At 41.4% G+C, this 14697-nt stretch overlaps 1 protein-coding gene across 4 annotated transcripts in view; it reads left to right on the plus strand.

The window, feature by feature from the left end:
* The window catches only part of ST3GAL3 (ST3 beta-galactoside alpha-2,3-sialyltransferase 3), a 269877-nt gene that overhangs the window by 138077 nt on the left and 117103 nt on the right, over window positions 1-14697 (plus strand). For all 4 annotated transcript variants that reach the window (XM_063427681.1, XM_063427683.1, XM_063427682.1 and 1 more), the window contains one exon: window positions 4299-4391. In XM_063427681.1, the coding sequence (XP_063283751.1) occupies window positions 4299-4391 (93 nt within the window). The remainder of the gene's footprint in view (window positions 1-4298; window positions 4392-14697) is intronic.

Here is a 14697-nt window from a genome sequence, read left to right on the forward strand (position 1 = left end):
ATTAGTTTTTTTTAAAACACCTAATCTAGGCAAAAATAAATGGGGGTTTAGTTATATTTGGGAGTCTTGGCCAACTCATTGGTTTTGCACCCCTCCCTGTCCCAGGTACCTCATCCCAGGGCCCTATTTAGCCTTGTACTGCAGAAAACTCTAGATGGAATTTTTTCACTATGTAAGTAGCTCATGAAGCAGACACTAGGCTGGTAGTGTAGGACCTGCCAAAGATGGGGTACATTGACGTTGTGGCAGGCTTATGCAATGTATGATCATATAATGTAACTAAACCCCCATTATTTTTGCCTAGATTAGGTTTAAAAAAATAAAATAAAAACTAAAAATCTGTCAACATTGAAGTTGCTGTTTAGTGGATAGGTGAGTGCGCTGGATTTTGATTTTTTTTGTGTTATATTTAATGTCTCTGTAAGAATATTTTTTTTTGTAGATATGCATTGCCTGGAGCCACACGGCTCATATTAACATCTTTACATTGGTCCATAACTTTTTCCCAGTAAGGAATCCACAATACATCTGATTGGAGATTTCACTGAACCTTGGAGTTCGGAGCCCATTGAGCATGTGTCTGTTATGGTTGAATTAATTACAGCCTTAGGCTCTCAATTATTCGTTGGTGTCTCACTATTCAAGTGTCTACATTGGATGGATCACGAAAACATTTGTTTAGGAGAATAAAGTATTTTATGTTTTGGTGTTACGGCTGAAATAGCAGTGTGTGGTCTACATGCATTTTTTTATTCTTTTAAAAATAGTTTACTTTTGATTTAATCATCACACCTTTATATCATCCTTAATTAAGGAGTATTTCTAACACAATTCTGGGTAAAATTCCACTTTCCACAGAACTTTCCCTTCTTTAGTGAGTCCAGACGGTTGAAGAGGTCATCTTTACTCAGCTGCTTTAAATTAAGAAAGGCCAAAGAGTCAGTCATTACTCACATGTTCCGTGTTCTTATACAACCTAAAACTATCCTAATACGTCCTTCTGTACGGTCTATGTTCTTATACAACCTAAAACTATCCTAAATACATTGTTAAAGGCCTTTATGCTGGCCTCTTACACAGTGGGTTTACAGTAGAGCAGTATGGGGTGTGACATTAGCCAGTATCCTGACAAGCAGCTGTCGAAGCCATCGAAGAATCGGATGTGTCCTCCAGTTAATGATAATCCTTACCCTGTGAGATGTTCCATCTGTGTCGTGTTCAGGTTAAGAACCTCACTTCTCTTCATATTATCTCTTTTATCTAATGTGAGCGAATAAGACAATTTGGCAGCACTGTGACTATGCAGAGCCTTTCTGTGCCATTGAATTGACGGTTTCTTTCTGTGCGGTTGAATTGACGGTTTCTTTCTGTGCGGTTGAATTGCCGCAGTTTAATTCTGTGTGGTTGAATTGCCGCAGTTTCTTTCTGTGCCGTTGAATTGACGCAGTTTCTTTCTGTCATTGAATTGACGCAGTTTCTTTCTGTCATTGAATTGACGCAGTTTCTTTCTGTCATTGAATGGACGCAGTTTCTTTCTGTCATTGAATTGACGCAGTTTAATTCTGTGCCGTTGAAGTGACAGTTTCTTTCTGTGTCGTTGAATTGACGCAGTTTCTTTCTGTGCCGTTGAATTGACGCAGTTTCTTTCTGTGCCGCTGAATTGATGCAGTTTCTTTCTGTGCCGTTGAATTGACGCAGTTTCTTTCTGTGCTGTTGAATTGACGCAGTTTCTTTCTGTGCCGTTGAATTGACGCAGTTTCTTTCTGTGCTGTTGAATTGACGCAGTTTCTTTCTGTGCCGTTGAATTGACGCAGTTTCTTTCTGTGCCGTTGAATTGACGCTGCGACTGCGGTAAGAAGATGCATGGTTCAACAAGGGCCTGGGGCTGGAGGAGTGCCCCCTCTCGCTCCCACCACTGTGACACCCCCACCGAGAGCCCAGCACGACCCGAGCAGACCCTGAGGGTGGGAATCGGCTGACCGCTGACAAGCATAGTTTCACTGCTCCACACTGGACACTGGGTGCAATTCGAACCTTCCAGCAGATGTGGATTGCAAAACAAGAGCATGAAAAAGCAGGGACAGCATGTATGGAGAGAATATGTCCTCAGTACCCTTCAGACTGCTACTAGTTCCTTGCGGCTAAGTCTTTTAAAATAGTTTTAGCAGACTCAGGAAGCAAAGCGGCTTCTTTTGTAGTTAAAACAACTATATCACTTTTACCAACCGATAAACCAGAATAGATAAACCAGAATAGCCTGTAACACTAGCTTAATGTACTATATACTAATGTGACCTCGAGAAGTTTACCTGGCTTGATATGACTACGGTACCTATTGAAAATAGTGCAGAACCATTATATACATCTCATTGAGCAAAGTGTTTTCTCTATCTTGTGAGCAGATTATTGTTTAACTATATGCTACCTGATGCTTGAATAATCATCCTTACGTTTCTACTAGTTACTCAAAAAAAATGTGTGCTGTTATTTGAAATGCCATACTATGTCCAACATTGTTTGTGATAATTAAGCTTGTGAATGCTGTTGTGGCTAGACAAGCGTGTAGTTTTAACCTGCGCACAACAAAAATAAAGTTTTAAAAAAATATGCACTTAAACTTATAAAGGGCAGAACCAAATCCAAATTAAAATCCTAGTGACAGAATTGTGATATTTCACAAGTCACTCTTAATGGAGTGCAACTATATGCTCTATGTGCAAAATAAATAGAACTGCTGTACCTCCCTGAGTGCGTTTAAAGTCAATCAGCGAGCGCTTCCTATTAACGGCGGTGCTAAATCCAAATCATGTCTGCTTCTAGAAAGATGGACTCACTGCGTGCAGAGTGCATTACTGAAAGGAAGCAAAACTACATAGCAATTTATCTTTCCAGTGGTGGAAAAATATGTTTTATTTAGATTTTTCAGAAAATAAGACTGTGACTTCTGTGCAGAATTATTTCATGAATAATACATGATAACGGTTTAGACCATAATTCACAGTTTTCCGAACTATGTATATACACTAATCGGCCACAGCATTAAACCCCATTGACATGTGAAGGGATTAACATTCGTTATATCGTTACAATATCACATGTAAAGGGGTGGGAGATATTAGGCAGCAAGTGAACAGTCAGTTCTTGAATTTCATGTGTTGGAGGCAGGACAAATGGGCATGCGAAAATAGCTGAGGGACGATGGCTAGACGGTCAGAGCATCTCCAAAACAATTAAAAGTGGTGCAAGAAAGGACAACTGGTGAACCGGCGTCCGGGTCATGGGCGCCCAAGGCTCATTGATGCACGTGGGGAGCGAAGGTTAGCCTGTCTTGTCTGATTACACAGAATAGTTACTGTAGCTCAAAATACTGAAAGTAGAAAGTAATGCTGACCATGATATAGATGTGTAAGAACACACAGTGCATCGCAGTTTGATGCGGATGGGGCTGCATTGCTGCAGACCGGTCAGAGTGTCCATGATGACACCTGTCCACCGCCGAAAGTGTGAGTGTTAGAACTGGACCATGAAGCAATGGAAAAAGGTTGCGTGGTGTGATTATTAATGTTTTAGATCAGGTGAATGGCCAGATGGGTGTGTGTCGTTTACCTGGGGAAGAAATGGAAGCAGGATGCACTAAGGAAACAAGGCAGTCCAGTAGAGGCAGTGTTATGCTTTGTGCAATGTTCTGCTGGGAAACTTTGGGTCCTGGCATTCATGTGGATGTTACTTTGACAAGTACCCCTCTCTAGAGACTGTTACAGACCATGTGCACCCCTTCATGGCCATGGTGTTCGCTGATGGCAGTGACCTCTTTCAGCAGAATAATGCAACCTGCCAAACTGCAAAAATTGTTTTGGAATGGTTTGAGGAACATGACAAAGTGTTTAAGGTGTTGTCTTGGCTTCCAAATTCCCCAGACCTTAATCCGATTGAGCATCCGTGGGATGTGCTGGAACATAAATCCATTTGGATGCCCCACCATTTACCTTGCAGGACTTAATGGTGCCTGATTCCACAGGGCACGTTCAGAGGTCGTGTGGAGTCTGTGCCTCGATGTATCAGACTAGTTTCGGTAACGGGGGGGGGCTGATGAATGAAAATAAATGAGTATAGTTCAAACAGGCATTAACTGATGAGGACACTGTGATTAAGAGATTGTGAGTTATAACGCCTGCTTCATAAAACATTTGCCCATATGTAAAAAAAAAAAAATCATGGTGGTTTTAAGAATTCTCTGATATCTGCATCTCTTACCTTGCTGTACACATTGTATTCTGACTTCTTTCTGTATTTTTTAGACCAGCAGAACTTGCAACAAAATACGCAAACTTTACTGAAGGCATCTGCAAGCCGGGCTATGCTTCCGCACTAATGGCTGCCATCTTTCCAAAGTAAGCTTTTCTACCAATAATGTATTTTCTTTTACAAAATGTATCTCTTCCTTCAGTAATGGCAATAGACATAGGCCCTTTTTACCCAGTGATTGTCAGTAGAGATTAATGGTCCCACATTAACCGGTGATAGGAAATAGACATTCGTGTGCCCTCGTTACCCAGTGATTGTCAGTAGAGATTAATGGCCCCACATTACCCGGTGATAGGAAATAGACATTCGTGGGCCCTTTTTACCCAGTGATTGTCAATAGAGATGCATGGTCCCACATTACCCCGTGATAGGAAATAGACATTCGTGGGCCCTTTTTACCCAGTGATTGTCAATAGAGATGCATGGTCCCACATTACCCGGTGATAGGAAATAGACATTCGTGTGCCCTCGTTACCTGGTGATTGTCAGTAGAGATTAATGGTCCCACATTACCCGGTGATAGGAAATAGACATTCGTGGGCCCTCGTTACCCGGTGATATATTACCCATAATTTCATGGAAAATTCAAAATCCGTTGTTATATGAAGAGCCAAAATGATCTTCTCGTCACCCAGATGAATCCCCTTTTTGTACATGACAGTACCTTACTGGCCTGTGTGGCTACTGACTGACATTGTGCGTTATTAACTAAAGTTAGAAATCTACGGGAATGCAAAGTGAATTTAAAATTTAAGGCCAGAGTAGCCGAAATGGTTACTTTTTTACCAGCCGTCCAAGGTTGATAAATGAGTGTTATTGAGTTGGGTATTAATGCTGCATCCTCTAGGACATACCTGAGCATTCGGATAAGCTGGTTAAATCCAGTGATATTATTATATTGCAGATATTACAAAATGGAGTATTTTGCTCCATACCTCAAGGAGTAGGCTCTCCAAACCATAAATCTCTGAAACAAGAAAGTATGCGATACTTAAAGAACATTTAGATTCCCTGCAGTCCATCAGTTATTACTCATCGCAATCATTCACTCTGGAAAAACTGCTGGTAATGAATTGTACAGGAGAGCAGTACATTGCATGCTTCTCTGCCCCCCAGGAACATTCTTTAGTGTAGCAATGTCATCTGTAAAATAAATACTACTCATCAAATGCGGATTCTGTAAAGACACCTACAATTTAGCTAAAAATGGTAAAATGATCAGTTTGCCTCGAGGCATTTAAACCCCTCCCCCCCCCCCAAAAAAAAACATTTATTTATAGATGTCAAATCATAAATGAAATTAAATATACATATCAGGAGTATATTGTCGATAATTTTTACGAAAATATTATTTTTAATCTTCATCACCCCATAAATATCCTCACAATATAAACCTCCCCTGAATTCTAATGAGAGGAAACCTCGCTACCAAGCGTCATGGGGGGCTGGTGAGAGCCCCTTGTTCACTATTGAATTGAAGAGTCTATCTCTTGCAGGTTCTGGAATCAATCCCCAGGCCAGATGTGCCTGTGTTATTGAGTGTAATAAGATAATTTCACATACGTATTTCATTATTTATTTGTTCTTACACAAACTACTAATGTGTTATTTATAAATCAATGTTTATTGTTATAGTGTGTGTATCCACAAGATTTCAGTAGGAGGTTCCTGGAATATCTGTGGTCTGCGTGAGTTTCTATGTTTGAATATATATATATATATATATATAATTAAATATTTCATAAAATGTAAAAAAAAAGAAAATAAATCGATGGTGTTCCTTTAATTTTTCATAATTCTTCTCTTTCAGTAGTTAGCATTGTTCTATAACGACATGTCTAATCTCTTTTTTGATTTAGCATAAACCATTTAAATAAAGTGCTAAATTCAGGATGTCCCTTCCTCTACTGACCATTTATTTAGCTTTTAACACTGGTTTAAGCTTCTAAGAGAGTTTGAACAATGTAATTCAGCTTGCAGTATGGCGTAATTCAGTTTGCGTTCCTTGTGGCTTTCCTCGGTAGGCCAGACTTATTACTTGTGGTGTGTTTGTAATGTTGGCAAGAAGTAAAGTGGTGACCAAATGGTGGGTTAAAAATAATCTATTATACAGTTACTGGTGGGGAGATGGGAATGTGGGAAACCAGAAGATGAGGATAATATTCACTCTGGTTAGTTTGTGGCTGTGATGACATGAAAGTGATTCTGTTTCTCACATTGAAAGGCTTCTGCCCTTTGACCTACTAAGAAGTAGGTTCCAGCCTTAATCCACAAATATTCCAGAGGTTATTTCATATCTCTTCCCATCGGTTGCTGGAGATATGTATCATGGAGAGATATGTCCTTGCAGACTCTTTTATCCTAAACCAAACTTGGGAGACAAAAGACTAATTTTCTTGTTTAACGTTTATTTTTCTTTCATTAGTATTTCTCTAAGCCTGTTTCACAAGCCTGTCTTATAAGATGGTTGTATACTATGTCCAAGCTTTTAAATATACTGCGATGGACTTTATCACACTACCGTGCCCCGCACTAGACACTTGCAAGTTTAGCCTGCTTACCTAATCGTCACTCTCTGCTTTAATCATTTCCTAATGCAAGTAACATGGCATAGTGCTACACCAATAATATACTTTCGATCCCGTAAGCTTACGCGCACATACATCTACTAAGTAACATGTATAGCATGTCAGTCCCGTGTATTTAGTCAGTTTTCTCGCAGCATGTTTGCCAGCATCTTGTACCTCATCTGTTGACCTTGGTAATACTCAAACCAATTCAAACTGCTCAGTTGCAAATCTTAACAGGTCTCAGGGACCCACTGTTTGCCAATGCCTGATGCATAATGTTACCTACTCCTATCTTGTCTCAAGCGTTGAACACTCCTTTAAGCTACAGCTCATAAAGCTGACCTCTCATAATAATATAAAAAATGTGCAAACTTACCTATGTACCCCAATGTTATTAATGTTATTAAAACGTGTGTGGAATGCCGTCGGGGTACCACATATGTACTGTTCTACCTACATGCACTACAAAATAAAGAATTTAAAAAAAAAAAAGACAAATTTTCTCACACATCTTCACAGTGCGAACAGCGGGATCAATTCTGCGGGTTCGATGTAACTTTATCAATGTTCGATAATATTCTGCACTTGGAATAACATGACCCTCTCCATTTCTGGATTCCTCAGAATCCAGCTGAAATAAATCTTAAAACGGGTTCTGATTTTCACACATGTAAAGGACAGAGCAGGTTATTAGTGTTCTGGGATACAGCCATGGTCCAGAGGGAGGGATTTAGCATGAGTTCCTCTACTTTTGCTGCTTGTAACTCGCCTTGCTTTAGTTTATAGGAAAATATACCAATTCCGAAGAGGGCACTGATAATGTGTGCGGCTGCTGTAGAACAGGACCGCTCCTCTTAGGAGATACAATACCGCTTCTTGTGTGTTGGAAGGTATTCATTACAAATTAGACAGTTTGGCTCAGTAGGGCACAAATCATGTAAACTGTATAAAAAAATACTTTTACAAATTAAAATAAATGCTTACAGGCAAATATAATATACACAATATAGCTAAAGGTTTGCGGACACCCCTACTTATGATTGAGTTCTGGTGTTTCAGCTTCACCCATTGCTAACAGGTGCAGAACATCCTGCACATAGCCATGACATCTCTGTAGACAAACCCTGGCAGTACAATGGTTCGTCCTAAAGAGCTCCGTTACTCTAAAGTGGTGCTGTCATAGGATGCCACCTCTGCTACACGTCATTTCAGCCCAGTTACAAAGCGATAGATCACTCATACTCACAGAGCGCTGAGTGCTGACGCACATAGTGTGTAAAAATAATCAGTTTCACCACTCACTACAGAGCTCCAAACTGCCTCTGGGGGAAACATCAGCCCAAGAACTGTGTTGGGAGCTTCATGAAATGGGTTTTCATGGGCGAGCAGCTGTAAGCAAGCCTCACATCAACATGGTAATACCAAGCATTGGCTGGAGTGGTTTATCTTAAGGGGTTAAACTATTTATCCCTGTAATTAATCCACTGGAGCCTGACAGCTCTGACCCCTCTGCCCCTTCTTCTGGCCACTGTCCACTTATCGAAGGTCAGCCTTGACGACCAGTGATAGGCTGAGAGCGTTGGGACAGAGCTCTGACCTTAACCCTGTTGAACTTCTTTGAGATGATCTGGACCCCTAAATGCACCCAACATCATTGTGTCATGGCACTTGCCAGGTGTGCTCTGGTGTGGTGCATCCCGGTGTGGCCGAGTGTTGGTCATGCCGCTCTCACCTCCTTTCCACGTGTCCACAGTCTCCTTTGGCATGGGATGTCGGCCACTGCAAATGGGATCCTTATATGACCTCACCTCCCCGGTTATCTGACGAGAACATCATGCACATTCTGGGAGTATGTGACCAGCACTAACCAATAGCAGCTCTGATATGTCTACAGAAGCTTTCTTTGTTTTTTGCTTGGCTTGCACCTTGATCTCTGGCTTGTCTTACTGTGTATGTATTCTCTGTTTTCCCGACCTCGGCCGGTTCTGTACTATTTTTTATTTAGCGTTAAATACAGCCATTCAAAGGTCCGATAATATGCTTTAGTTTCAGGCTATATTTTTAGTTTAAATGCTGCGTGATTTCAGATTTCCACAGATCCAAATTCAAAATCATGTGTAAAACATTTCCAGGAGAGGGTCGCTATTATGGCCTTCAATCCAGAGCCCACTTCATATTAATGCCCATGGCTGTGGATTGGGATACTGGGATGTCCAGCAAGCTCACGTAGGTGTAATATTTCCACATGCTTTGGGTATGTAGTGTATTAAAAGCCGTATTGCGTCTTACTGTTTATATGACATTTGCTACCTCTGAATATTCAGGTCCTGTCTCTCTTGGTTTAGTGGAACATGTCTCATATATTTTACAAAACAATTTTTATGTATAAATCTTTTCAGTGATTTACTGCAAAAAAAGAGCAAGTTTTCTCTTGTTCTGGTTATAAAACATTTGTATTGTGATATGTATCATACATGGTTTGTGTATGTAAAATGTCACCATATATTTCAAATGCATAAAATGGATAAAACTGAAATAATTGTCTGTAAATAAGCCTCTAGCAGTTATTCAGTTGCCCTAGCTATCTATATATCTTTATATCTCATTCTGGGCACGGAGCGATGCCATTGGTTTGGACCTTGTGAGATGAATTACCTTGAAAGTTGAATACATTGTTCTAAAAACAACATTGTCATATATCCCATACCACCAAAAATAAATAAATCGAACACAGTAAGGGTTTAATTTAGCATGAGTAATTATTTATAATATTACATTTATTTAAATAAATGATCTGATGAAATGAATGTACCTTGGAGTATTTGACAGTAGTTTGTTGTTTTACTGGAACTATTGTGTAGGATATGTACGTATTATGACTTTCATGGTCCTACTATGCGTAACCTTTGGGCATCCCATAAAACAACTGTTAGACATCACCATTAAAGTCTATGGGAAGTTTTATAGATACATCATTTGAAAAGTCTTTCTAACAGATTGTGATCATTTGTAACGTTTATCCAATAATATTAAATAGAGGCATAATGTTAGGGACTCTGTCATCAAGCATTGACCAATGAGTAGGACTCAATCTGTGATACAGTCAATAACGAAATATCCAGGCACTCAAGTGTTAAAGCCGCAGGCAGATTTTAATGGAACAAAGAGAGCAGCAACGTTTCGACCTTCACAGAGGTCTTTGTCAAGTTACGTACAGTGGTGTCTCTAGGATTCATTTTTAGGGGGGGCACATGGTGGACCAGGGGCAAAAGTAGGGGGGCAGTTATAAAATGTGTATGTATATATATGTGTGTGTGTGTGTGTGTGTATATATATACACATGCTCCCTTAATCCCTCTGCAAACCGCAGTCTCAGCCAGGTAGGTAATGTGTCACACCTTAGATGTAGCTGCACTGTCCGTTTAGCTCGCAACTACCCCATGGATTGAAGAGTCCATGTCTTTTTTGCCCCCGACCCCCAACCATCCATGTCTCTGTTCTCCTTCCGTTCATGTCTTCTCTCCCCTTCTTCCATGTACCATGGGTGTAATTTTCATTGTATGCAGTGTGTGTATTGAATACATTGTGTGTATGTGTGTGTAGTGGATGCAGTGTCTGTTTGTTGTGTAGTGTAACTAGTGTTTGTGTGGTGGATGCAGTATCTATGTAGTGGATGTAGTTTTGGATAAGTGCTGGGGGGTCAGCCATTTAAATTAAATTGGGCTTAACCCCCCTCCCTGCCTCTTACCTGTGGGCTGGAAGGGGAGGGACAGTGTGTAGAAAGGTGACAGTATAGGGGGAAAGTGTGTTGGAAGGTGACAGTACAGCAGGGAAGTATGTAGGAAGATGACAGTGGGGTGCAGTGTGTAGGAAGGTGATAGTGTGGGGATGACAGTGTGGACAGGCAGACTAATAGACAACATGCACTCACTGATCCACACTCACTGACAGTCATTGTCTCACACAGTTTAACTAACACACGTGTTCACTGACATACACACACGGACACAAACAAACTCTCAGAGACACATGCACTCACTGACATACACACACTCACTAACAGACACACATACACACATTCACTGGCAGATATACATTGACAGTCACACAGATGTCACTGACAGACACATACTCTCACTGATTTGACATACACACATTCACTGACAGACACAGATACACTCACTCACACACATTTACTGACAGGCACACACAACACTCAATGTCAAACACAGACTCTCACTGATGTCACAGACACTCACAGACAGACACATACAAAGTCACTGACAGACACTCACATTCACCGACAGACATACACACATTCTCACACACACACTCACAAGTTACTAATATTATTATTTTAATTTGTCCACCCAGCCTCCCTACCTTGGCAAGAGCTGGGGTGGATCTGTACCTGGGGCTGCTGTGAGGTGGGCGGCTGTGAACACAGAGGCAGCGAGGGAGCTGTAAACCTCCTGCTCTGCTCCCACGTGGTATGCCTACCGATCCTGGCATCAGTAGATGGCTATCTGCCTCTGATGTGCTCACAGCCACTCATTGAGGGTCCATAAACTGCTTCCTCCAAAACAGGAGGAAGCACTGGGGGGACGTCCATGCGGGCACTTTGGGATAGATAGAGCCAGGGCCGGCCTTGGCCTTTAGGCACCCTGTGCGAAAAAAATCACACACACAGGCTTACAGTCATAGACAGGCAGAGTGTGATGCACACACAGTTATAGTGACACAGAGGCACACAGTCACACACACAGTTACAGTTACACAGAGGCAGACAGCCACACACACAGTTACAGGCACACACAGCCACACACACAGAGGCAGGCAGCTACACACACACACATTGCCACACACACAGAGGCAGACAGTTACACACACACACACATTTACAGTCACACATAGGCAGACAGTTTCACACACACACACACATTTACAGTTACACATAGGCAGACAGTTACACGCACAGTTACAGGCACACACTGCCGCATACAGGCAGGGAGTCAAACACACAGAGACAGACAGTCACACAGCCTAACACACACTTACCTCTGTCCATTATGGGCTGGAGTGGAGGTAGTACAACTCCTGGAGTCTGGATGTTGGGGAAGCAGGGACTCCTTCCTGTTTCCCCCTGCCTGTGCAGCGGTTACCCCGGCCCATGTCTTCTGGGCACCTTTAAACCCGCCCCACCGCTATTTGCCCCCCCCCCCCCCCCCACATCATGGTAAGCCCCACCCCCACCACAATGTGTTGTTTTGAATAATCCCGGGTGCAGGATTTATTATCAAATTATTATTATACAAAACGCACATTGCCCTTGATACAGTGCCTTCATTTGGGGAGGTGCAGGGAGGGGGGGGGGTGGGTGGGCGGAGGGCACGGCATGATGTAGGGGGGGTCATGCCCCCCCCAGCGACACCACTGGTTACGTATCATATATCTCCACAGTTATTGTATGCCATGTAAGGATCTATGATAGCAACATTCATGTTTGGCAGAATGAAACCAGTGCTGATGAACTGTTATATATGAACTAAGTAATATAGTATGATTGTACCCACCATTTCTTCATTGCATAGTTCCAAACATTTCAAATGGATAAAGAAAAATACTTTTGTTTTAGCAGTGTGGCTTGGGGAAGAAATTTTAGGTGACAACAATTTAAAGAACTAAAATGTAACTTATAAGAACAATGTGTCTTATTTCCACAGACTGATTTCTAAACACATTTATTGTAGTTTAATGACAAATTATTGGGAGTATTATTACTGGGAGCTCTGTTATACACTTATACACATTACTGGGAGTATTATTGCTGTGGAGCTCTGTTATACACTCAGACACATTACTGGGAGTATTATTGCTGTGGAGCTCTGTTATACACTCAGACACATTACTGGGAGTATTATTGCCGTGGGGCTCTGTTATACACTCAGACACATTACTGGGAGTATTATTGCTGTGGAGCTCTGTTATACACTCAGACACATTACTGGGAGTATTATTGCTGTGGAGCTCTGTTATACACCCAGACACATTACTGGGAGTATTATTGCCGTGGAGCTCTGTTATACACTCGGACACATTACTGGGAGTATTATTGCGGTGGGGCTCTGTTATACACTCAGACACATTACTGGGAGTATTATTGCTGTGGAGCTCTGTTATACACTCAGACACATTACTGGGAGTATTATTGCTGTGGAGCTCTGTTATACACACAGACACATTACTGGGAGTATTATTGCCGTGGGGCTCTGTTATACACTCAGACACATTACTGGGAGTATTATTGCTGTGGAGCTCTGTTATACACTCAGACACATTACTGGGAGTATTATTGCTGTGGAGCTCTGTTATATATTCAGACACATTACTGGGAGTATTATTGCTGTGGAGCTCTGTTATACACCCAGACACATTACTGGGAGTATGATTGCTGTGGAGCTCTGTTATACACTCAGACACATTACTGGGAGTATTATTGCTGTGAAGCTCTGTTATACACTCAGACACATTACTGGGAGTATTATTGCTGGGGAGCTCTGTTATACACTCAGACACATTACTGGGAGTATTATTGATGCTGTGGAGCTCTGTTATACACCCAGACACATTACTGGGAGTATTATTGCTGTGGAGCTCTGTTATACACTCAGACACATTACTGGGAGTATTATTGCTGTGGAGCTCTGTTATACACTCAGACACATTACTGGGAGTGTTATTACTGTGGAGCTCTGTTATACACTCAGACACATTACTGGGAGTATTATTAATGCTGTGGAGCTCTGTTATACACCCAGACACATTACTGGGAGTATTATTGCTGTGGAGCTCTGTTATACACTCAGACACATTACTGGGAGTATTATTGCTGTGGAGCTCTGTTATACACTCAGACACATTACTGGGAGTGTTATTACTGTGGAGCTCTGTTATACACTCAGACACATTACTGGGAGTGTTATTACTGTGGAGCTCTGTTATACACTCAGACACATTACTGGGAATATTATTGCTGTGGGGCTCTGTTATACACTCAGACACATTACTGGGAGTGTTATTACTGTGGAGCTCTGTTATACACTCAGACACATTACTGGGAGTGTTATTACTGTGGAGCTCTGTTATACACTCAGACACATTACTGGGAGTATTATTGCTGTGGAGCTCTGTTATACACTCAGACACATTACTGGGAGTATTATTGCTGTGGGGCTCTGTTATACACTCAGACACATTACTGGGAGTATTATTGCTGTGGAGCTCTGTTATACACTCAGACACATTACTGGGAGTATTATTGCTGTGGAGCTCTGTTATACACTGAGACACATTACTGGGAGTATTATTGCTGTGAAGCTCTGTTATACACTCAGACACATTACTGGGAGTATTATTGCTGTGGAGCTCTGTTATACACTCAGACACATTACTGGGAGTATTATTGCTGTGGAGCTCTGTTATACACTCAGACACATTACTGGGAGTATTATTGCTGTGGAGCTCTGTTATACATTCAGACACATTACTGGGATTGAACAACCAAAAAAGGTAAAAGCGCACACACACACCAAGAGGAGTGATTACCTGAAATATGACAAATAAAAGGTATCTCCTCCTTATACACAATGAATGGATTCACTTATAGAAAATCCCTATACAAAAAATATAAACACAGAGAAGGACATAGTGCAACCTGTATATTATATACAATACAACGGGAAATTCTGAGATGGAAATTTTTTAACAGACATAATCCCATCACACCAGAAGTAATGGCCAATACTGCTTTGGTGAGTGAAAG

The sequence above is a fragment of the Pelobates fuscus genome, chromosome 7, assembly GCF_036172605.1.
Source record: "Pelobates fuscus isolate aPelFus1 chromosome 7, aPelFus1.pri, whole genome shotgun sequence".
In the NCBI taxonomy this organism is placed as follows: domain Eukaryota; kingdom Metazoa; phylum Chordata; class Amphibia; order Anura; family Pelobatidae; genus Pelobates; species Pelobates fuscus.